Genomic DNA, 24941 nt, shown 5'->3' on the forward strand with positions numbered 1-24941 from the left:
CTATTTTCCAAAGCAGGAGAGTATGGAGAACAGAGAAAACAATTTGCCTTTTGAAAAGATACCTCCTTCTGAGACAGTTTCTGCTGTAGCCTGCCTGCTGCAGTCATCCACATACTCCAGAACGGAATGTCTCCCGTTTCCTCTTAGTTAAGTCAAAGGCTCAGATTTCAAGTTACATAGGACAATAGATCCCTTTTCTCCAGAAACACAACTCCACATTTAGGGTCTGGCTAACACACAAACCTGAGCGACTCAAAAGTGACAGGGATTTGCAGACAAGATAAAGCCCTATACATGCAGGTGATCTGCCTGATGTGGAACATAGGAAACACACACACACACACACACACACACACACACACACACACAAGTATGTATGTATGTATATACAGTATGTCAGTTTCGGGGTTTCATATTTTACACTGTTTCTTTCTACCTTCTGGGCAATGGATTCTTGGCTGCTCAGATCCCAGTCTTGAGCTTGAAATGCACCTGTTCTGTAATTATCCACTGGTTCCATTTATTGGTGCATAGCTATAAAAGGTCACCTTTGGTGCCACTGTTATGTCCATGCATAGGGTAGTCTAGAACGGACAGAATGTACATTCCAGAAATGGCAGTAATACGTATTGTTAAACTTTTGTATTCTATCCAGAGTCTCAGCAGTGATTTCATTTAAAAAGACCTTGCCCATAAAAGAGAAGTCATTGATTTGATTCTGATTTCAGCTTTGGAGAAGATGGTTTATCTCCGAAGGGGAGACAGTTGTACTGTGAATTGAAGGTTCAAATGAAAATTCAGTGCATCAACTGGGCAAACTCGTGGATCACCCAGCTTGGCATAAATGGGGTTGGAGACTTAAGGCTGCCCCCAGAAGTGAAATTTTAGCAGAAAATATCAGATTCAATTGGGTTCAGCTTGCTGGTGATTGAGGATAAAGAATGCCCAAGAGAGAGTGCCAGAGGATCAGATAATTTCATTTTGTTATATCTTTATTATATATCTTCATTATAATCCCAAAGCTGCTTTTTCACGAGGTATCTTCATTATAATGTTCCTGTTCTTGCAAACATGAAGAATGCACGGGAGTTGCTGAAAATAATCCATATAATATTGAGTGCCAGTTGTCTGGACCTCGCACACTTTTTTTATTTTCAGAAATACTGACCCTACTCTTTTTCTAGGTCATTTGCTCTGCAGCAAACCCCCAGTGTTATTCATGATAGCCACCAGGGTGAAGTCTTACCATGGTTCTGTTTATTTCCAGTCTTCTTTCACCCAAGACAGAAGTGGATGGTATCTAACAGCATTAATTACTTAAATAAGTAAGTAAGTAAGTAAGTAAGTAGCTAGCATATCCAGTTTTCTTCCCAGATCAAAACCATCCTGAAAATAATGTTTTGTTTTTTTCTGTTACAGGCATATCATGAGAAAGAGAAATGACAAGTGGCTGTTAATCTAAACTAGCAATCATGATCTTACACATTGAATAGTGCTAAGATTGGTGCTGCAAGTGGTAAGTTAAGTTTGAATTAAACTCATGGCAGATATAAAAACGCTGCTGAAATTAATGGGATATTTCCATATCAACCTGCTCGATCCAACTGTGGTAGTCTCCAGACTAATACACATGGATGCTAAGGAGCAAATCCAGAGTAAACTGCATATCTGCACCTGAAGCTAATCTGGGGTTTGCTGAAACAGCTAGAATGTGCCTTTTCTCATCTAAATGTTATACAGAATTAGTCGCCCATAACAATAAACTAAGGATAGCACCCTCATACATGTTCAAGAACAGCTGGTTCTTTGTTTTTGTTTTTTAATTTTGGGATCCATTAATATTCTTAATGGGGACTATACTCAATCTTCTGCAACTTTATCTGCCGGCCAAGGCTTCTCATTAAGCCATCCCCTGCTACCCAAAAGAATTTTAAACATGTACATCTGGACACTTGCATAGACAGAACATAACAATCTCTGCCGTGCATTTTGTGTTTGTAAATTATTCTCTTGTTAAAAGAAAAGGGTTTTGTGATACGGTCTTCATTACATTTCACACTTACTATTAACTTAGAGAGCCCTGGAGGCTCTCTCTTTCTTCCACTACCACTACCCACCCCCTGCCTTTCTTACTTAGTTGTATAATAGTGACCTGATGAAATCTGCCTGCAGGGGCAAATACAGTTATCTTTCTCTAAATTAAAATTGTAATTCATTTGGTGCAGTTTACACAAGCCCTCAGCTTTGACACATGCAATTACTATGAACACAGGGCAAACATGATTGCTGGGTACCACCAGGAACACAATTTAATCAGAAAACATGGAGTTATTCCAACAGATTTATAAGTCCACTACTTGTTATTCTTTTATGTTCTTGGGGTTCCAATAATTAGATACACTGGATCTTGATTCTCAAAAGGCCAAAGAGGGTAAATTGGATTATTTTTAGCATGCGAGTAAGCATTAAAAATGATTAATCTATATTGCCATCCATGTGCAAGCTTTGTTGTTATTGTTGTTATTGTTAAGTGGCAAACTATTTATTGCAATGTTTACAAAATGTTACAAATAACCCAGTTTTTGCTATTCGAATATTTCATCCAGTGCAGAAGTCAAAACAAAAACAACTACCAGTAATGATCGTTAACTGCCCCAGCCAAAAACATTTGTATTGTTAGGGCATTTATTCTCTCTTTCTAACCAGATGGTCTCAAGTAGACTTTTAAAAAATGCACCATATCTTCTAGCCACGTATTTATTTTGCACAGTAACCAATTAAGTTGAGTATCAACTTCTCTAGGATTAAGCCATTTTGAAACCAATAAAGCTAGTTTCTGAACTGTTCTCTATGAAATTTGCACTTTATATGTCAGCACAAGAATTTGAGCAGGAGACCAAAAGGAATTAACCGGCACCCAAATCCAAATCAGAATCCTGGTCCCTTTAAAAGAGGAAAGTTTTGTGGTAAATATTAGGATCTTAAAATGAATCTTTCCATTTTTATTTATGTGTACCTTGAAACAATAAAGCTTACTTAGCTTCTTACTCATGCAACCATTGGCTTCCAGTTGCCTTCCAGGTGAGATTCAAGGTGCTGGTAATGACCTATAAAGCCCTACATGGCATGGGTCCGGAGTACCTTAGGGAGTACCTGCGGCCGGCATCAACTTCCCTCCGCCCAGTGCGCTCCCACAGAGAGGGCCTCCTCAGGGTGCCACGGGTCGGAGAATGCCGACTGGCGGCCCCCAGGGGGAGGACTTTCTCTATGGGTGCGCCTGACCTTTGGAACAGTTTACCGGTTCAGCTCCGGATGGCTCCCGACCTTCGCTCCTTCCGACGTGATCTAAAAACCTATTTGTTTGAACAAGCCGGCCTGGTCTGATGGGTTTGGGGTTTTAATTATTGTTTTTAAGTAATTTATTTATTGTATTTGGGCACTATGGTTTAATCTGTTTTTAATTTTTGTATTTTGTATTTTTGGTATTTATTGCCCTGTTCACCGCCCTGAGTCCTTCGGGAGAAGGGCGGTATACAAATTTAAATAAATAAATAAATAAATAAATACTGTATACACAATGTCCGGTCCCAATAATTTGATATTCCCAGAAGCTAATTACCTGCTGCACAAATGTGCATTTAAAATTCTCCCAAGTTGTGTGGAGGTAGCTTTCAGGGATGATTTTAAATTAGAATGTAAGGAAAAGACCGTGTACTTGCTCTTTCCTTTCGCTGTTCCTCTACTCCCAGTCAATCCCTCTAAAGCAGGGGTGTCAAACTCAATTTCACTGAGGGCCGCATCAGCATTGCGGTTGCCCTCAAGGGGCCGGGTGAGTATGGCCTGGGTGGGCGTGGCCTACTGGGTGGGCGTGGCTAGAGTGCGTATGGCCTACTGGGTGGGCGTGGCCAGCTCTACATCGTTGGCATCAAGGGTGCCTATGGGGGCCTGGGCAGGAGTGGGACAGATCTGAGGGTCTCTGGCAGAAGGGGCCAGGGCCAAGGCAGTGGGGGCCGTTCCCTCACTGTTTTCCAGGATGGCTTCGTGGGCCACATGAAACCACTTCGCGGGCCGGATCTGGCCCCCGGGCCTTGTGTTTGACATGTCTGCTCTAAAGCCATCTCAAGGCTCTAAATGAATTCTTGCATGTAATAGAAAATACCTCATTCTGAAGGAGGCAGAAAAACAGGAAGCCAGCTGAGCTCACGGTAGACTGTCATAAAGTTGGCTTTGTGTCAAATTTGCTGTGATTGTAATACATGAAGGCAATCGCATTTCCATTTACTACCAGGAAAACATTAGAAACGCTAACATAGAAATGTGTTCTTGCTTGTAAACTAAACAGTTGCCAAACATAAAGCTGTCAGGTCTAAGATCTGAACACAGAGCCAGGAAGAATAGCCTAGGAACTGCAAGCCATAAGTTTTGATTCTGGGAATGTGGCAGAAAATAGCTTACAGTGGAAAAAAATATATGTGATTAATGTTAGTATGTCCTGAAGCAGGCACAGGGTCTAAAGAACAAGCTCACATAGCTCGCAATAAAGGCAAAATATATTCAGAGCATGGACTGGCGGTTACTTGCCATCGTATTGTTTTGCATTATGATCCTTTTACCTTTCTGGAAATATATTTTTAGAGCTTATTATCCTTTCTTGGTGTGTGCCAACTTAAAAATTCAGCGTTGTTAGTAAACCTCACCATTTCATTGTACAGTATGTATCAGTTTATTTGGGACACTGGTCCCAAAGCACCATAGTCCATCTGATACAGAAAATGCCAATTTAGTCTTGCTTTCACTATTTTAACCAGCTAAATAATTAAACTATTCTCTTAATCCATGATTACTAAGTTTATTAGCAATTCTGACTTTCTCGAAATATTTTGAAAAAGCAAAGTCTATCCCCATGTTTCTCTCAAACAACACTCAAGTTCTCCTTTGCAAAAGTTATACTGATTTTTTTTTCTTCAAAAATACTTAATAAAGTCATCTTTACAATTTACTTAGAAAAGACATTGCACTGGCTTCATGGTGTTTTTTCCAAAAATGTGGTAACGCCTACCTTTCAAAGACATTTATTTTATTATGGCTTATTATACATATAAGTCCTTAAGTTCTACTTTCTTCTGTTTATTTGCATGTCACACAAATAAATTTCCTTATAAAGTATATTACCAAAGTACTTTGGTATTTGGATGAAGCATTGGCCAAAAAGGATTCTGATGTGATGGGATACACACATTAATTTTTTTCTATTCCATTTATGCGCAAAGGTATCTGTGTGCCATAGAAAGAGACATAACGTATTTATAAATAACAAGAGATATAATCTTCCATTGATACATAACTGCTTATTTATCCAGAGATGCAAAACACATGAAAACAAATTCAAATTTACATTTATTGTTCATTTTCTGATCTAAGAGCTTGATTTACTTGGACACAGAAGCATACCCTTACTTCACTGAAATTCCAGAAAAATAGGGTTCGTGGTATCTTGTGCCCTGTGATAGCTCTACCTCTACATTTCCAATCTCTTTTTAGTGTTTCCAACAACACCTGACCAAAGCAGCAACTCTAACAAACCATGATGAAGCTAAATTACACACATTCTTCTTGTACATTTTCACCATCTCATGTTTTGAGAATCAACTTATCTTTTGAGAATCAACTTGTAATTTGTTTTAGAAGTCTTTGTTCTAACGTTTGCTGGCTACTAATCTGAAAATTTCCAGAACACTCTTCTGCTCAATAGCCTACTTTGAGAAGCTCTCATGTAGTAAATCATTCTTACTTCTTTAATTACTTCCCACAAATACAGGGAGGGAGGGAGGAAGGAAGGCACAAATCACTATGTATAGCTATATGACTTCATTTTCACATGTCTGTCAATAACTGGGAAAGAAAATAATGTGAAAATTAAATACACTGAAATCATAATTTATGCTACAACAAAATAAAACAAAACTGAATTGAAGTAACAATACAAAGCAGAATCCATCTGCTAATGTATTTGCATCCTGGAGTGATCACTTTGTTTTACTACATTTGATGATTCTCAGCTTAATGTATAAATGACTCCCTTTTAAAAGTATTATACAATGTACAGTGTGGATTGATGCTGAGTTTAGGAATCACAAAATACTTTAAAGTTTGCAAGTCAGTCACACCTACTATTCAAAAACAATCTGAACAACAGTCCCTTGTAACAGTCATTTACTAGGCTGCAATATGTAGCTACTTTGGCTCATGAAAAGACTGTTCTTCTTTTATGAAGGTGCATTGTGCTATAAGTTCTAGTAAAGTGCCACCTTCTCTAAGGTGGCATACTCCATAAGATTCCTCCCTCCTCTCCTCAAATTCAGTATGATAACCAAGCTAACTGAAGGCCATGACATTTGAAATGTGGCAGCCTGCAGAAGAAGAGTTGTGTATTCGGTATATGTTGTTTTCTAAATGTAAAGCTTAGGCAACTAAATTTTCTCCCTAGTAGCCATCAACTGCCGTGCTTACTGTCCATGCTCTCTCTCTCTCTCGCATAATGGACTTAATTTTTCTATTAATAAAAAATTGCTTTGTGGTGAGATGGGCAGCAAACAAATTTAATAAATAATTTTTTTAAAAGTATATCTGCGTTCTCCTTAAAGATATCTACCACTTTTCTAAAATACTGTAGAATGATTTGATAATTCTTGCACGAACAGTTTAAGACTGTGCTTTCAAATAAGATCACACTGTATTTGGTTTGGCTTCCTCTTACATTCTGAATTTATTTCCACTGCTTTTTGTTCCTTTGTTCTATTAAGAGGAAAATTAATTTTATGGCAACTAGCAAAACCTACCCCATATTTTTTTAAAAAAACCAACAACAATTTTTGGGTTTATCTGATATCCTGGCAGCATGGGAACAACCAAATTTGCAGTGACTCCCTTCTATAGGGATACTGTTCATAAATACAGGTAGTCCTCAACTTACGACCACAGTTGAGCCCAACATTTCAGTTGCTAAGTGAAGCATATGTTAAGTGAGTTTTGCCCCATTTTATGACCTTTCTTGCCATAGTTGTTAAGTTAGCAACATGGTTGTTAAGTGAATCTGGCTTCCCCATTGACTTTTCTAGTTAGAGGGTTGCAAAAGATGATCACACATGATCCCGGGACATTGCAACTGTCATAAATATGAGTCAGTTGCCAACCGTCTGAATTTTGATTATGTGACCATGGGGTTGCTGCAATGATCGTAACTATGAAAAACAGTCATCAGTCACTTTTTTTCAGTTTTGTTGTAACTTCGAACGCTCACTAAATGAACTGTTGTAAGTCGAGGACTACATGTAATCTAAAAACTTAAGAAGAGACTATTTGCATCCCGTACCATCACTATTGCTGTGTTCGTTGGATCCAGAAAATGACATTCAGATGCTAGTTATTTATTTATTTATTATTGGGACTTATATGCCGCCCTATCTCCCGAAGGACTCAGGGCGGCTAACAACAATAACATACAATAATACAGAAGTTAAAAAATAAAAATTAAATTAATGGCCCCTGTAGAATAAATTAAAATTAAAATTAAAATAAATTAAAAATTAGAGTTAAAAATTAAAAACATAATTAAAATCCCTGTCAGTCCAGGTCAGCCAGGTGGAAAAGGAGTGTTTTGAGGCCGCGGCGAAAGGACTGGAGATCTGGGGCCATCCGAAGCTCAGGGGGGAGCTGGTTCCATAGGGTTGGCACTCCCACAGAGAAGGCTCTCCCCCTGGGGGTCGCCAGCCGACATTGTCTAGCCAACGGTACCCTGAGGAGGCCTTCTCTGTGTGAGCGTACTGGGTGATGGGAAGTCGTTCCCGGCAGCAGATGGTCCTGCAAGTATCCCGGGCCTAAGCCATGTAGGGCTTTAAAGGTAAGTACCAGCACCTTAAATCTCACCAAGAAGACAACTGGTAACCAATGCAGCTCATGGAGCAGAGGTGTTATATGGGAGTATCGGGGAGCTCCCATCACTACCCGTGCAGCCGCATTCTGCACCAGTTGAAGCCTCCGGGTGGTCTTCAAGGGCAGCCCCATGTAGAGAGCATTGCAGTAATCTATACGGGAGGTTTCGAGTGCGTGGGTGACTGTACGTAGGGCATCTCACAGAAAAAAATATGGAGTTGGGGGGGAAATGGAACACACACACACACTATAATTCACAAAATAGAAAAACAATTGGGAGAACTATTTGGGAAGATGCCTAAACATTAGTATTGCAGCCCAATAGAGACTTTCCTATGTCTATATTTTTGCCCCTTATTATATAGGTTATAGAGGATCCTGTGATTGCTGAGAGTTGATTTGGATGTCATGTGGCAGGAAATAAATGCAGTAAACTACAGTAGTGGCCAAAACTGTAGAAACCTTTTGAAAAAAGTGTATGTTTGAGGTTTGATGACTAATAACACCACTTTTTGGGGGGAGTAGTACCATAAAATTATATATCAACGAAACGATAATTTAATCAAGGATGTAATGCAACATAGTTTGTTCAATGATTTGTACTGTATTCTATGAAAAGTTATAGCCAAATAAGCAGAAAAAGGAAGCACAACTTGCCTAGGTAGCTTTCCTTCATTTGATTGTAGCCAATGAGCATGAGTGTTTAGAGAGCCAATCAGACATCATCTTGCTTTGGCAATGAGCCAATCAGATCACAGTAGGATTCAGTTATTGATGCTATGTATTGAAGCTGAGAGAAGGACATTTGTCAGTGTGTTATATGATCGCTATCAAGTTGGTTGGTGTTTTTTTTCCTTTCCTTTAGTGAACTTGTAAAACGTAATAAAATTAAAGTAATGGTGCAAAGAGTTGACTGGTTGCCCAGAAAGCGATGTAAAATAGTATTATTAAGTGAACAAGGCTACAGTTATAAAGAAATTAGAAGAAAAATTGGTGGAGACTTAACCAGAGGTAGCATTTCTACTGTATACTTTTCCCAAAAGGTTTCCACAATTTTGGCCACTACTGTAAATAGAAAGACATAGGCATCTGCATAAGGGTGAGAAGGAGATGACAAGCCTCACCACACATACTCCTCCCATTACATACATGTGCAACATCATAATGCAAGTAAGAAAGGGCACAATACAGTAGCTATTTTGTCTTTTTTTTTTCTATCTCTGGAGCCAGACGTAGATACCTATATCTCATGAATACTCTATTTAAATTATTTTAGTGACAAAATCGAACTGCTTTCTGAATGATGACCTGTGAAACAATTCCAACACTATCCCAATCTTTTGACCAAAAATACATTTAGAAGAGTATAAACAATTTGTGTTTCCTGGAATTTGCAAATGTGCTGGAGGTTCCTCTACTTATTCAAAAAAATAATAATAATAGGGGATTTCAAGGGCAGAAAGTAGGAAGTATAACAAAAGAATTGCAACATAATAAAGATTCTTGTGTTAATAGCAGCAGATTAAATATATTTTTTTAATCCCATTTATATCCCGCCCTTCTCCGAAGACTCAGGGCGGCTTACAATTTAAGCACAAACTAATGTGCTTAGCAATAGCCTTCATTCTATGTATATGCCTGCTTATTAGGGCTTTCGCCCCCCCCCCCCAGCGGCATTATTACAAAGTCAGCTTATTGCCCCCAACAATCTGGGTCCTCATTTTACCTACCTCGGAAGGATGGAAGGCTAAGTCAACCTTGAGCCTGGTGGGATGCGAACCTGCACTAATTGCAGGCAGCTGGTGTTACTTAAGGAGGCATTAGCCCACTGCTCCACCAAGGCTTTAATCTTGTCTCATCAGAATTTGGAAATATATGAATATTTATATATTTATATAAATATTTATATAAATATGAAGAAATGTACAGATTACCATGATCTTATTTTAATCTGGATATCTAAGGGAAAGTTAAAACAATAAAATATTAAAATTCATATACATCTTAATAAATGCTGCAAGGGAACAACTGTGGAGACATTGAGCTAAAGGAATCTTTATGGTTGTGGACAATTGTTTCATCCATAAACACAAAACAGAAAAAACAAAAAACTTTACATTTCAAAAGTAATGTAAATGCAATACTTACACAATCTGATTCCAGTTAAATTAATCATTACTGTGGTTTACCAAATGCTTGTCAGCACCTCATGCACCTTCTTTTCATTGACTACAATACTGTGAGTCAGGTATAAACTTGTTTCTAACTGAGCAGTTCTGTAGAAAACTAATACCATGTTCTATTTCCCACTTTCGCAAACCAAAAAGCAAAGGGCACATAAGATAAGCCTAAGCAAAGCTACATTCCAAGGAATTAAGTGAGGTTGATGCTCCTGAGTGAGTTTAGGACTGGAATTCTGTCAAAATATAGTACATATCACTGATTTCACTAGCTATGAAACTGAAAGCCTGTGTTAGCTCTTATTTGAAATAAATTCTAAGTATTCTAGAACAGGGCTTTTCAACCAGTGGTACGGGTACCACCTAGGGTACAATGGCACCTGGCAGCTGGTACGCGACCATCCTAGAAAAGTGATAGCAGGGGAGGGGAATGAGCTGAACCAGTGGCAGCACCACACAAGCCTGAGAGAGAGATGGCTGGAGCTGCAGGGCTGTCAGGGCTCAGCGGAAGTGCCAGGCTCCAGCTAGAGCTCGGTGCTGATCCTGGCGCTTCTGCTGAGCCCAGAAGAAGCACCGATCAGCTGGAATATTGCAGCATCTCCAGGATCTTGTGATTTACATTCAGATGCTTGGCAACTGATTCATATTTATGATGGTCACAGTGTCCCAGGGTCATGTGAAGTGACCGAAAGCTGCTGCAACCACCCAGCGGGGGGGGGGAGAATAAAAACCAAACACCCTCCCACCCTACCCCGCTGCCAATCCTCAACAGAAATGCTCACAACAGTGAAAATCTCGGACAGGAGGAAAAGCGCCGCCAGGAGGGCAGGCAGGCAGGTGTCTTGCTCAGCTGTGCCATTGTAACTTCGAATAGTCACTAAGCGAACTGTTGTAAGTTGAGGACTACCTGTACTTTATCACTTTTTTCCTTTTTTTTTTGATCATCAAGTTTTTGAACCTTGCTAGGCGACTGGTGGTACTCGGATGTTGCCATATCCTAAAAGTGGTACAATGGGTGAAAAAGTTGAAAAGCCCTGTTCTAGAACACTAAAACATAAATAGTTACGAAGATTATTACCACAAATTTAAAAAACAAAATAGTAAAGCTTCTCTAAATCTTTTCTTCTGGACAGCTGGGCAGTTCTTGGATCAGAGTAATTCCAATCTAATTCCAATCTAATAAACCAAGTCTCTTGTTCCCTACATTTTCAAGACTTACATTAGGAAGGTTCAGGACAAATGGTAGATTGTAGAAAATCTATCATGTGATCACTAAGAATCAACACCAACTTGATGGCACACAACTGATAGATCAAGAAGAAAATCTATGTAGTTGCTCTGACTTAATACTGACTTGATGGCACATAATCAAGCAATCATTCTGATGTTACATGAATATATGCTCTAATTACATAGTTTATTATTTATTTGATTTTAATCCAGTCCAGATGCTATATTTCCAAATTCTGATGAGACAAGATTAAAGCCTTGGTGGAGCAGTGGGCTAATGCCTCCTTAAGTAACACCAGCTGCCTGCAATTAGTGCAGGTTCGCATCCCACCAGGCTCAAGGTTGACTCAGCCTTCCAACCTTCCGAGGTAGGTAAAATGAGGACCCAGATTGTTGGGGGCAATTAAGCTGACTTTGTAATAATGCCGCTTGGGGGGGGGGCGAAAGCCCTAATAAGCAGGCATATACATAGAATGAAGGCTACTGCTAAGCTTGTAAGCCGCCCTGAGTCTTCGAAGAAGGGCGGGATATAAATGGAATTAAAATAAATAAAAATAAAAAATAAATAAATGAATGAATTACAAACAGCTAAACAGTAGAATGGGTCAATTGCTTGCATATACTATGTTATGTAATAGGCTCTGAGAATAACCTTTGGAAACAGAAAGAAGAGCTACACAGGTGACATAAAAGACATTTCAGGCCACAAAAGCCCACAAGAGAGGGTGAAGAATGTGTGTGAAGGGACCCTTCCTAGTTGTCTGGAAAGGAAAGTAAGGAGAGGAAGAAAAAGCTGTCTGTAACCTTACAATTAAGGTAGTATTATTACTCGTGGTTTTGGTTTCTTGTCTAGACTACCTGAAAGAGCTGACAGAAACTATATTTTGTTAAATCTGGTTTGGGGTTTAGCAAGCTGCATAAGACCAAATCCAAAATGGCATCCATATTCAATGTTGTGCTTCTTTATCCTTTTTAACACTTCATCCTACTGCATAAAACATTTTTGCTTATAATAATAAAACATTTTTGCTTATTACTTGCAGTAATAAAACAGCTACATGCAAATATACACACATATGAATTGTACATGAATTCTAGTTAGTTAATATTCTTCCCCAAATATTTTATTATTTCATACTTTTTTTACCATGTTATGGCCTTTGTCACTGAATCAGGAAGAACAGGTAACAATATCATGCTTTACACAATAGCTTTTGTCATAGTTGCTAGTCATCATAACATACATATTGTTTGATTTGTTATTTAATTTTCTGATTAGACTTACTAATAACTACAGGTAGTCCTTGACTTACAACCACAACTGAGCCCAATATTTCTGTTGTTAAGTGAGACATTTGTTAAGTGAGTTTTTTTTCTTGTCAGAGTTGTTATATGAATCACTGCAGGTGTTAAGTAACAAGTTGTTTAAATGAATCTGGCTTCCCCACTGACTGCTTGTCAGAAGGTTGCAAAAGGCGATCACATGACTGCAGGACACGGCAGCTATCATAAAGATGAGTCATTTACCAAGCATTTGAATTTCGATCACGTGACCATAGGGATGCTGCAACAGTCATAAGTATGAAAAAAGTCATAAGTCACTTTTTTTTAGTGTTATTGGAACTGGTATGTTAAACATAGGTAAAAATACTGTTCAAATAATCAGGTTAAGTGATCTATGTCAATCTATGGCCAATATGGTAACTTTATGGTTTACAGCAGGGGTCCCCAACTCCCAGTCCATGGCCCACTATCAGGCCGTGGCCTATTTGCAACCGGGCCAGCGCACACACACTTGCGCAGCATGACTTGGAGCGGGAGGTCAGCACGCATGCCTGCACAGGTCAAATAGTCAAGCTGTGTGTGCATGCATGTGCATGCCAGCCTGTTGTTTGTGCAGCCTGGTTCCCCTCTAGACCCTCACCCACCCCACCTGGATGGGCCACCAAGCCACAAAGGTTGGGGACCGCTGGTTTACAGTACAGTATAATGCAAACACTGGCAGCTGGACTAATTCACTTAAACATTGTCAAGTAAGCCACCAAAACCTATAAAACAAACTAAATCTCACTGGTCACAGCTCGATTTACAGCTAATTATGTATGCACTTGAATGTTAGAATGTAAAAATAATGATAGCACTCGCTTCTGATACTAAACGTCACTAGCACTGATGGTGTTACCTAGTCTGGATAATGAAACATCTGTAAGAAAACAACCAAATTCAGAGTGCATCAAGCCCCCCCCAAATAATTTTAGATAATATAAAAGCAGATTCCATAGCCAATTTGAAATTATTTCATATAACAAATTTAAGATTTAAAATTACGAAGTAGTTGGTAGGAAACGAGGAGCTTGTGATGATCAACAATCCTAATGCTCTTGATTTTCTTGGATCCAAACTGATATTAATATACATGTTCTATGCATTGTAAAAGGGGACGCGGTGGCTCAGAGGGTTAAGACGCTGAGCTTGTCGATCAGAAGGTCGGCAGTTTGGCGGGTCGAATCCCGAGTGCCGCATAACAGAGTGAGCACCTGTTACTCGTCCCAGCTTCTGCCAACCTAGCAGTTCGAAAGCACGTAAAAATGCAAGTAAAAAAATAGGGACCACTACGGTGGGAAGGTAACAGTGTTCCGTGTGCCTTTGGCGTCTAGTCATGCCGGCCACATGACCACGGAGACGTCCTCAGACAAGCGCTGGCTCTTTGGCTTTGAAACGGAGATGAGCACCAGCCCCTAGAGTCGGAAACGACTAGCACGCATGTGCGGGGGAACCTTTACCTTTACCTTTTATGCATTGTAAAGACACAGAGGCAAATGATTACTGCTAAATCTGTATCTTCAGACGTGCCCCAATATTCTGTGGTAAGAATAGCTAAATGGAAGAGAAGATTCTTTTAAAACCAATGTACTATAGATGATGGAATTTCAGAAGTGCAAACCGCCTTTGCTGACATTCTTTCTTGCATGTAAATTAACCATGTAATGCTCTTCTTTCACAACTGACTACTCTACTTATAGAAGGTAAATTAGGTTGAGTGAGCTGTAATTTATAAATACTGTATGCTTTTTTAGAGGGGAAATCAAGTACCAGCAAAATACTTCAATTTCTAGCACTCTCTGTTCTCCAGGATAAGTGATACTTTAGGTTCTTGAAGGAGGGGTATGTATATCTAAGAGTATGAGTATCTCCAAAAATATGTTTATTTTTGGGGAAGAAGCCACTTATGACTCAGATATCAGGCGCTGCTTATGTCCTTTGATAAACTAAACCAAATTCCCTAGTTAAAACCTGAATGTACAGATGCCTGCACTCTTATGTCTAAAGTTTCCATTAAAAAGTCATCATCATCATGATATAAGGGAAAGCTTTACACTATTTTGCAGAAGTACTACAGATTAACCAATCTGCTTATAAAACCTCTGAATAACAGGATTTTTATATATGTAAAAGTATAGTATAGTTAACAGGGATGTCAAACTGCCAGCCCGCAGGCTGGATGCGTCATGGTGAAACCGCGCCCACCCCATTGCCGGCAATGAAAAAAAAGTCACGATACGTTGCGACACGTCACATGATGTTGCAAGTTTGACACCCCGGCTATAGTATGTCTAACAACAGTGCTTTGAAAAATAGACTGAAAAATAGTTTAAAATTACACAGAGGGCCCCAAAATAATGCCCTCTGTATAGGCAGAGAAATCACATAATGGTAGATGAGAACAATTCTTTCTTCTATGAACACTTCCCTGCCCATAAAGAAAATTAGCAAGTCAAAATGGGTGGCAGCATGGAAGTCTGCTGAACTATTTTGAGCTAGTCACTCTCTTTCAGCCCAACCTATCTCATTGGGTTGTTGCTGTTATGGAAAATAGGAGGAGGGAGCACTGGGTATACTACCTTGAGTTGTATAAGGCAGGGTATAAATCTAATAAATATATCTTTCTCTTAAGTTAGTATTTTGCAGTTTTATTTTCAAAGATAACTTCAAACACAAGCAGTAGGTTCACAAGAAAAGTCTTGCATGTGGCAAATGGATGCAGGATTACACTCAACTAATCCACCTTTAATTTAAATGTATAGATCTGTAGAAAATCATAAATATGGCCTTGGAAATGGAATGTTACAGTTAGCAAAACATTTTTTAAGCCCAGGAAAAGAAATCGTGTTAGAAGCATAAAATGACTCCATCCTAACGATCTTTAGCATAAGAGGAAGGGGGAAAAAGGCCTTCGAGATAGTTACCATAGCTTGTATTACTAAAATAGGTTTCCAATATTTTTTAATGGAGTTAGTTTCCTAACATGGCCTACCATGAAAGGACAATATCAGTCTTAAAAGCCTGGCACTGATCCCCCGATACCAAAGATAGTTAAGGCAGACCTAGTTTAAGTTTAATTCTAATGTCTGTTCCCGTCATGGAGTTAAATCATGTTTTGCTAACCAATGCATGCCTTTTCCAAAGTCTCCTCTGTCCTTCTCTAGACCAGATTCTCAACTGGAGCACTAGGGATTCCTTGGGAAATCATGATTTAGTTTTTAAAAAAGAGACAAAACAAAAACCTTCTAAACTCCACTGGAGCATGCTTGGATCCCGGGCAGGATTGTGGTTTGCGCACAAGCAGGGTGATGAGCAAAGCGTAAGGTGAGGAGTGAGGAGCAAACCAAGCCAAGAAGTGGAAGGGAGGATATCAAGCTCTCAGAATCAGCTCAGCTGCAACACAGGCTGCTTCAGGCACTCACTTGGCCCCCTCCCAGTATTTCCTCCTGGAACCTCTGTACCTTGCCAAAGTGTGCAACTTACAAGCAAGCAGCAAGGCTAACTAGCAAAGATTGACAACTGCTGTGCAAGCTAGGCAGGGAGAGGATTTAAGTCTCACAGAACTGGGTTTCCCTTGCAGGAAGCAACTTGAGCATTGAGGTTCAGGTTCTGTGACTCTGCCTAGAATCTAGTTATTTACTACTCTGGCTTAATTAACTAAGCCGTTGTCCTGCCCTTGACTTGGCATTGTAAATCTTCAGCTTGACTTTGGATGGCTTGACTTGGAATTCACATTTGCCTGGCTGAGTTCTTATCTGCAAGGAACTGCTTTTTTTCTTGCTTTTGCATTTTTTTATTTTTTTAGCTTTTAAAATTGCATTTTATTTTTTCAATGCTCATCTGTGACCGTAACAAAGATTTCTGATATGCTAACTCCTGTTGCCTTGCTGTTGGAAACAAGTTCTCTCCTTAACCCAAGTCCTCCCTTTAACACTGTGTGTGCCTAGTGTCCGGCTCCTGAAGGGATGCTAAGAAAACTGAAATGTAAAAGAGGAGTTAAGAGAGGAGGAGCAGCAGGCAGTACAGAGCACACATGAGAGAAAGGCTACCAGCCTCTCTGTGCTGGGGCTCTCCTTGATGGTGTTGCCTGCCTTTCTGTAACTGCAGAGGCCCAGAGGGAGGGGCTCTCTCTAAGGGCAGGCACTGATCTAGGGCTGGGCTGGCTGGACACCAGCAGCAACAGGCACATACCTGCCTTTCTGCAGGTGCACACCTGCCTTTCTAAGGATGCAGGATTGCTTTTCTGCAGTCACAGTGGCTGGGGGAGGGCTCTGTCTTAAGACAGGCGCAGGAGATCTAAGGCTGGCCTGGCCTGGGCACCAGTGGCAGCAGGCATATACTTGCCTTTCTTTGGGCCAGGTGGCCCAGGGTGGGCAATCTGTCTCAGGCCAGGCACAGGAGATCTGAATCTGATCTGATCTGACCTGAGCAGCAGCAGGAGCCACCCATAAAGCAGTGGGGAAGGGAGAAGGTGAGGGAAGGGAAACATTCCTTTATTTTGTTAATGCAAATACACAGGACTACACACGAATATAATTATTTTGTAACTTCTGGCCTCTATTTCAGTCTGAACGTGCAGGGATTCCCTGAGGCCTGAAAAATACTTTAAGGGCTCCTTCAGGCTCCAAAGGTTGAGAAAAGCTGCTCTACAATAAAACCAGTCTAAAACCCCTCAAGACAGTGAGCAAAGTTATCCTTCTCATAAGGATCAATACCCAGTAGCATACGCTTAACTTACTAAACAGTCCTAGGACGTTCATAAAATTAACAACATCATTTTCAACATTTATTGTAAAGGGCCCCCAACCATGTGATGCCTCCTGAAACAAGTTGCAAAAATTGAACTATGGATTATAAAAGCAGATTATGAAATATCCTGGCTGACTTCAGCAAGTCCCACTCTGAAACGTACCCTAGCATTTACATACTTCATTGTCTTTATTGTAGTTAATCAGTGAACTGTAACAGAATAGAAACTCACAGTACAGGTACGAGCTGTTTGTCAATATAAAAAGACAAGGTAGAATTCAGATACATAAACAAAGTTTCCTCTGCACTTGAACCTAAAAAAACACTCTTAAAACTTTCCTGAGAGATCTAGCTCTGCAAAACAGTTCATTTGAAACAGCTACTATCATTTTCTTATTTCAAGGAACAATTCAATTTTCAGTCACTTTTGATGTATCTTAATCTAAGGTCAAAAAAGAAGACCACCAAGTCTTTCAAGTAGTATTTTTATTTCATTTTGATAGAAAGCAAACCTGAAGTGGTATTCTATATACAGGAAGAGATTGGCAGTCTGTGGACTAGTACCCATGTGCAAATAAACTGTCTATAATTTATGGGCAACTATCTATTTTATTACATAAAACAGAATTGTTTGGCTACATACACTTTTGAAATCAATCAACACCACTACTGAACATCATGCACTCATGAATATTTTTCCTCACTATTGCTGAGAAGCCATGTCTTGCTTTTTGTCTCCAATTCATTTAGAAAATTGAGTTAAGCAATACCTCTTATCCCCACTGCCACTCATAATTTAATACAACTGTGTATTTTATAAAAGATGTTTGACAACGGTACTTAATTCAAGGTGTATTTGTGGTAATATTAGTAAACGTTCCTGCCCATTTATTTGGAAGAACATTCAGTATTATTTAATTCCAGGTATTTTAGACCTAAATAACTACCGTTGGCTTTAACCAATCATTACAGAATCTATGTTTGTTCTAACCGATGTAAATTCTTATCCTCATTCCATGTGATTCTACTTACCTAAATGAAAACCCAACTTTGCCTAGGAAAAAATCTTATGCACGAATACATCAACGTGTATGGCTTGTTTTTGAAAAGGAATTTTTTTTAAAAAAAAATAATCACTGAATAACTGGAAGGTCCCCTAATCAGGTTTGCTTAAAGCTCTGCTTGGAAGAGATTGGAAGCAGGTGTGTCCCAAGGATGGGAAGAAGAGGATTATCAATAAGTCACTTCCTTTTAAATGAAAACCGCGCGCCCGCCGGCCAGCTCTTGCTCCAGACCAGGGGTAGGCAACCTCGGCTCTTTTATGACTCATGGACTTCAACTCCCAGAATTCCTGAGCCAGCATGCTGGCTCAGGAATTCTGGGAGTTGAAGTCCATGAGTCATAAAAGAGCCGAGGTTGCCTACCCCTGCTCCAGACGAAGCCGGCCCCCTCCTCTTTTGCTCCTACTTTTCCCGCCCCTTGTCCTAAAACCGCCAAGCGACTGTCGCGCTTTCCTTCCCCATCACTGCGCCTATTGCGCATGCACCTCCTTGAGGGCGGGGCTGAAGCCGAAGCCTGGTAAGCGGCGTCTTGACAGAGCCGCGCATCCTCTTTCACTCCCTGCCGGTTCAGGGAGAGCCCGCGGTGGGTCGCTGACCAGATCTCCTCCTCCTCCTCTACTACCACCACCTCCGCTAACTACGTTGTCGACGGCAGCCCCGCTTGGCCTAGTTTATTCACCGCAACCCCGACATTTACGCTTCCTTTTTCCTTCATCGGAAATACATTTTCCTCCCTTTGCCTCCTCCTCTCTTTTTTTTTCTTCTTTTTTTCTGCGCCCATTTTCTTCCTTCGCGCTCTCGCCCCTCGATATATATATATATATATATATATATTTACTCCTCCCCACCACCACCCCTTCCTCTTTCGCATCGCACCATGCGGCTGAAAGGCCGGGGATGCTGCACCCGGAGCGGAGGCAACGGCGCTGGGGAGGAAGGCAGCGGGGAAAGACGCGGGCCGCCCCCTCCGCCGATGCGGAGTCCCTTCGTGCACCGGCTGCACTTCAGCGCCCTCCAGAAAGCAAAGGTGGGTGTGTACGGGGGGGGGGGTATGCGTGTACGCGCGTACACATGCATGCATGCGTGTAAGCAGGCCGGCGTCGGGTGTGTGTGTGTGTGTATGTGTGGGGGAAATCAAAGCCACTCCACTGCTCCAAATACGTAATGGTGCCTCTTCCCCCCCCCCCGCTCCCTAGGTCTCCAAACAAGTATGCGTGTGTGCGCGCCCCCGCGAAGCAGCAGTTGCTTGCTCGTGTCTGCGCCTGAGACGTCCAGAAAACCTTTCGGAGCTGTATTAACAGAGCCAGAAAGGGAAACAGCGCGGGTAGCTCAAGTCTGTTAGAAAGAAACGGTAGTCTTTTGTTAGCCTCGTAAGCCACCAACGCAGGCATTAGAAGCCGCCTTTGTAGAGCTGTAGCTATGGGGCTGGGGCTGTTGCGTCTAAGTGTCTCTTGAGGTTGGTGTAGGGGAGGAAGGGCAGCAAGCTAACATGTGGGAAGAGGCGGGTATTAGTTGCTTGATTTATCCTAACAAAGGAAGCTGAAGGCCACAGTAGATGGAGCCAAATTATTAAAATAAGTAGAGTTAACTTCAGGAGGTGTTCTTAAAAACAAACAAACCCCAAAGCTATATATATGTTTTTTTGTGTTTCTCAAAAATTGCAAATCGCAGCCCAATTGGCATACTTGGGACTTATATTTTTTGGTCTTCTCGTGCCTGCTAGACCCAAACAATCAGTGGCGTAGCGTGGGTTGTCAGCACCCGGGGCAAGGCAAGTAATTTGCGCCCCCTAACCCGTGGATTTTAGCACTCGAGTCTCGTCCACTAGATTAGTTAAAGAAACCCTTACCCCCTAAGCACATGTATTGTTTGTTATGAAAATACTGATGTAATTAAAGTAAAATGCATCTAATGCGCCCCCCAGATGTTGCGCCCGGTGTGGCCGGCCCCCCCTGCACCCCCCACACTACGCCACTGCAAACAATAGTAACATCAAGAAGTTGTTGCTGTTTTGGGCTCCCTCTTTCCTTGTGCCCTTCCCTCCCCCTTTTCTTTTTTTGGAAGTTTTTTCCCCCAGTCCATCATAGCTATTGGAATGTTTTTGTGGCACTTCAGAATCCTGACACAAAGCATTGCGAGGTGGATCCTTGCAAACCACCTCTTTGAACACCCATGCTTATTAGCATTATTTGTAGACCCTTGTTTGGTTGAAGGCAAAACTACAGTAGTCAAGCAGTTGCCATATCTTGATCCATAAAGTTGTTGCTACTTCAGATTGCTGTTTTAATAATAATTACGGATAGAAACAATATTAAGGAAAAATTATAAGTACCTGACCAAAATTCGCGTTCACTAGGATTATTCATCTGTCCCTGGGTTTTCCAATTTATTATTCCCTTTTTAAGCTGGAGTCTCCCAGAGCATTGTATCCAATTCAGTTCCTACACCCATGTGATTTTAACTGACAAAATAAGCAGACGTAACTTCTTGATGGTACTATTTTTTGGGGTCTAGCAGGCATGAAAGACCAAAACTATCAGTCCTAAGTAAACCAGTTGGCTGTGATGGCATTTTTGAGAAACAAATACAGTACATATATCTTAACTGGTTCTAGGAAAACCAGCTAATCTCAGATATAGAATACTGACAGAGATACTTCTTGGTATGTACTTAAAACAGCCCCATCTTTTCATGCGTACGTACCAATTATGTGCTGCAGAACTCAAGAGTGAATTGGAACAGAAGCTGTCTTGATATGTAGGATTTGTTGTTTTATTAGAGGGAGAAAGAATTGAACTCTGCTTTGAGGTCATTGCCCTACCATCTTTACAAAGAAATTGCTCTATTTGAGAGAATAAGAGAACCATCCTTCACTTACTAATATTTATGTTTTAAAGTTCTCCTGAGAGTAAATACAATTTTAATCTCCATATCTATGGAGTCCAAAATGAGAAAGTTGGGTTTACTATATTCACCAGACGGTGGTGGCAAACTTACTGTGGCAACTGAATATGATTGAGGTTTGCTGAAATCCAAGCTTAGTCAAACCCAGTGGTTAATCAAGATTACTTAGAAGTACAACAGTGATTTTCAGCATAACTAAACCATACATATGCTTAAAAGCTTAAAAACATTTAAAAGTTGCAAAGAAACCTTAGCTTAATGTCCTAATATCTGAATTATTGTACAGGCCATTTTAACGCCATTTTATTTTTATCAGTTTACCTTCATTGTAACTCCAAGGATAGGAACATGAAATAAGATATATACCTCATATTTGATTGAGAACCCTGCATCAGAACTTCTCTGGGGGTTTTAATATGTCTGAAAATTAATTGATTTTGGAATTAGTTGATTAAACAAATTGTGGCGTAATGTGTGTTCTTTTGTGATGTTCTTTTAGCAGTAACAATACAGGATATTCAGAGTATGTACAGAGAACCCAAGAGTAGTTACAATATTTTATGTAGGTAGCATGTCTTTTTTTATAGTAGTGGCGCCAATATTCTGGTAATATTCTGTGTGCAAGAGCATGATGATGAAGGCATTTTGTATCTATAATAGTTATGTGGTCTGGAAATCACAGAAGTAATTTGCATTGATACCTGGTGCTATGTCACAGAGTGATGTTTGTAGTGGCCACATTGTAAAAAGACTATACAAAACTCCTTGTAAATTGATACAGTACTGTACTACTTTTGTGTAACTCATTTCTACATTTTGGCTTCTGTTGCAAAAGATACATTTTCTGAACATTGGAAATTGACACAGGCATCTTACACACACACACACACACACACACACACACACAATCCTGTTGCTCATTCATTTTGCTTAATATGAAGGAACAGGCTAGCTTATTTTTCAGTTTCCTTAAATATTCATTAAGATAGCTAAAACTATTCATGATTTCCTTAAATCTTTCTCTGTGATTTATAAAATTGAATTATTAAAAAAATCAAAGCATAAACACTAGAAAAATGTGCTTATTATGTCCTCCTTTCTAGTTCCAGAATTATCCATGAAATTAAAAATGTGTCCATCCAGACCTGTCTAATCCCAATCATCCATGATAATTAGTCATTGATTCACCTTTCTTTGCCAGCAGCTTTCCCCATTTGTGCTAAGGCATAGAGAAAGTGAAACATCAGGTTGAGTCTCAACATAAAAAAATGAAAAGTGTATATCAAGTCAGTATAGTAGTGGAATGTTTGGGAATACTATATAGGGAACGGTATCATCTAAAAGGAACACGGTGGCTCAGTGGGTTAGGACGCTGAGCTTGTCGATCTGAAGGTCGGCAGTTTGGCGGGTCGAATCCCGAGTGCCGCGTAACAGAGTGAGCGCCTGTTACTTGTCCCAGCTTCTGCCAACCTAGCAGTTCGAAAGCACGTAAAAATGCAAGTAGAAAAATAGGGACCACTACGGTGGGAAGGTAACAGCGTTCCGTGCGCCTTTGGTGTCATGTGCCGGGGAACCTTTACCTTTACCTATCATCTAAAAATGAGCAGTAACCTATTCACAGAATGTTGTTATATTTCCTATATTAATTGACAGACCCAATGTGTTCCTTAAAATAAGCTATGTTTTCATGTTACCAGTGTTTAAGCAGACCATGCAAAATTTTAAATTAATTTGCTTCCTCCCCTTTCACCTCTGGCTAGAAATAAACCAGGATTGGTAGTTATGTTGAACCCAAGATACAGTGAATTAATTTTTTGCTTAAACATTCTTACTGAATAAGTGATTAGTTGGCTTTACAAATCAATCAAAGCTGTTAACCAATCCCTATTTGGGTTCACACAACACATTAAATCAGATCCAAAAATCAAACAAATGACATTATGAACGTTGGTGTGATACTTAAGAAAAAATTATTCAGGTGAAGGAGATTTTTTGCCTCTATTTCTTTTGCAGCCTAAAACTCTGAGAGTTGGGGGACTGTTTGAGGGCTATAGGGAATCTCACCTTCTGATCTTTGCATAAGTGATATTGAATAAAATAGTGAATTTAGTAAGCACTTAACATCATGTATGTTTTTGAGTGTTTTTTTAAAAAATCCTGTTCTTATTGTTTGTATGAGAAGGATTCCCAAAATATTAAATAACAAATGAAACTAAAAAGCATGAATTAAATTCATTTTCCCATTTCAGTTTCATATAGTTCCTGAATAATTATGAATTGGTCGATAATACCATTTGTGTTAATATGCATCTAAACATCCTATCAATGTTTATTTTATCTAACTATTTAGAAACATTTATTCTTAAGTTATATGCTTCTATGATTAAAAGTAAACTAAATGTATTATGTTTCTTTTCTGAGTAGCAGATTCTCTTCTCAATTGTTGTTACCTTTCTACTACAAAGATATTTGTAGTAGATTTTTAGGCATATAAGAGTTTTAAGAGAACTAGCCAGCTTAGAAAGCTGTAGATTGTGAGTTTTAGCCTACTCCTTGAACACTGCTTGATGATTTGGGGCCATTCACTCAGTCTTAGCCCAACCCACCTCATAGGGTTGTTGTGTGGAAAATAGATATTAGGTATATTTGTCACCTTGAATTATTATGTTACCATATTATAAAGGTAGGATAAAAGTTATAATTTGCATGAAAAAAATCCTAGAATTCTATATGTTTCATAAAGATTAACAACATAACATAACACAATTTTTCTAATTGGTTTTTGTAGCTATTTCTTTTTTCTTGAACCCAGGAAACTAATCATCTCATAGGGTTGACCAGCTGCAAAACGGCTTGCCTTGCATCTGTATTACATCTTTTCTGCTGGCTCACTCAGCTGTTTTCATATACCAATATAACTGTTAATATAAATGAGGGGTGGGAGGGAGATGGATACTGCTTTTCAAGGGGAGAAGAAAAGGCAAAGGGGATTATAGGTATGAGTAATTTTCAGATTGTTTTGCTTAACTGCTAATGTAGATATAGAGCTGGTATTTATGGAACGAAAATATTTCAGATGATTCAAATTTAACTTCTACTAAATAGATTTTTACTCATTTCTTTTAAAAAAAGTTTGTTGAATCACATTGCTTCATAGTCATCCTATCATCAGGATCTAAATAGCATATTTCTCATCTGTGGTCTCTAACAGATGAGTCCTCACCAGACAAGAGAAGTGCTTAATATAACCCTCAAAATGCACCAGTTAGGTTGCCTTAAATTCCATTAATTTCATTGGAAAATTGTTATATTTATGCTGAATTAAACCAAAACCTTAATTTTAATTCCTTTGTGTGTTTGTTTATATTTAACATGCTATTAAAGTTGTTTAGTGAAACAACTTGGGGCAGAGATAAAGTTGTGTGGTGGCAAGCATTTATTAAAGTTTATTAAGATTCTTAAGCAAACCTCTGAGCCAGGTAGAATAAGGTACATCTTACAATCATAAACAACGATGTACATATTCAGAGAAAGTGAACACAATTATGGGGCTCCCGAGTAT

The 24941-nt window shown here is 39.6% G+C and overlaps 1 protein-coding gene across 1 annotated transcript in view; it reads left to right on the forward strand.

Annotated features, from left to right (window-relative positions):
- Positions 1-19352: 19352 nt before the first annotated feature.
- LPCAT1 (lysophosphatidylcholine acyltransferase 1) overlaps positions 19353-24941 on the forward strand; it is a gene marked incomplete at both ends in the record, with an annotated part of 46658 nt that continues 41069 nt past the window's right edge. The window contains one exon of the mRNA XM_081322154.1: positions 19353-19502. Coding sequence (XP_081178280.1) covers positions 19353-19502 — 150 coding nt within the window. The remainder of the gene's footprint in view (positions 19503-24941) is intronic.

This window comes from Vipera berus (genome assembly GCF_964194415.1).
Source record: "Vipera berus genome assembly, chromosome: 3".
In the NCBI taxonomy this organism is placed as follows: domain Eukaryota; kingdom Metazoa; phylum Chordata; class Lepidosauria; order Squamata; family Viperidae; genus Vipera; species Vipera berus.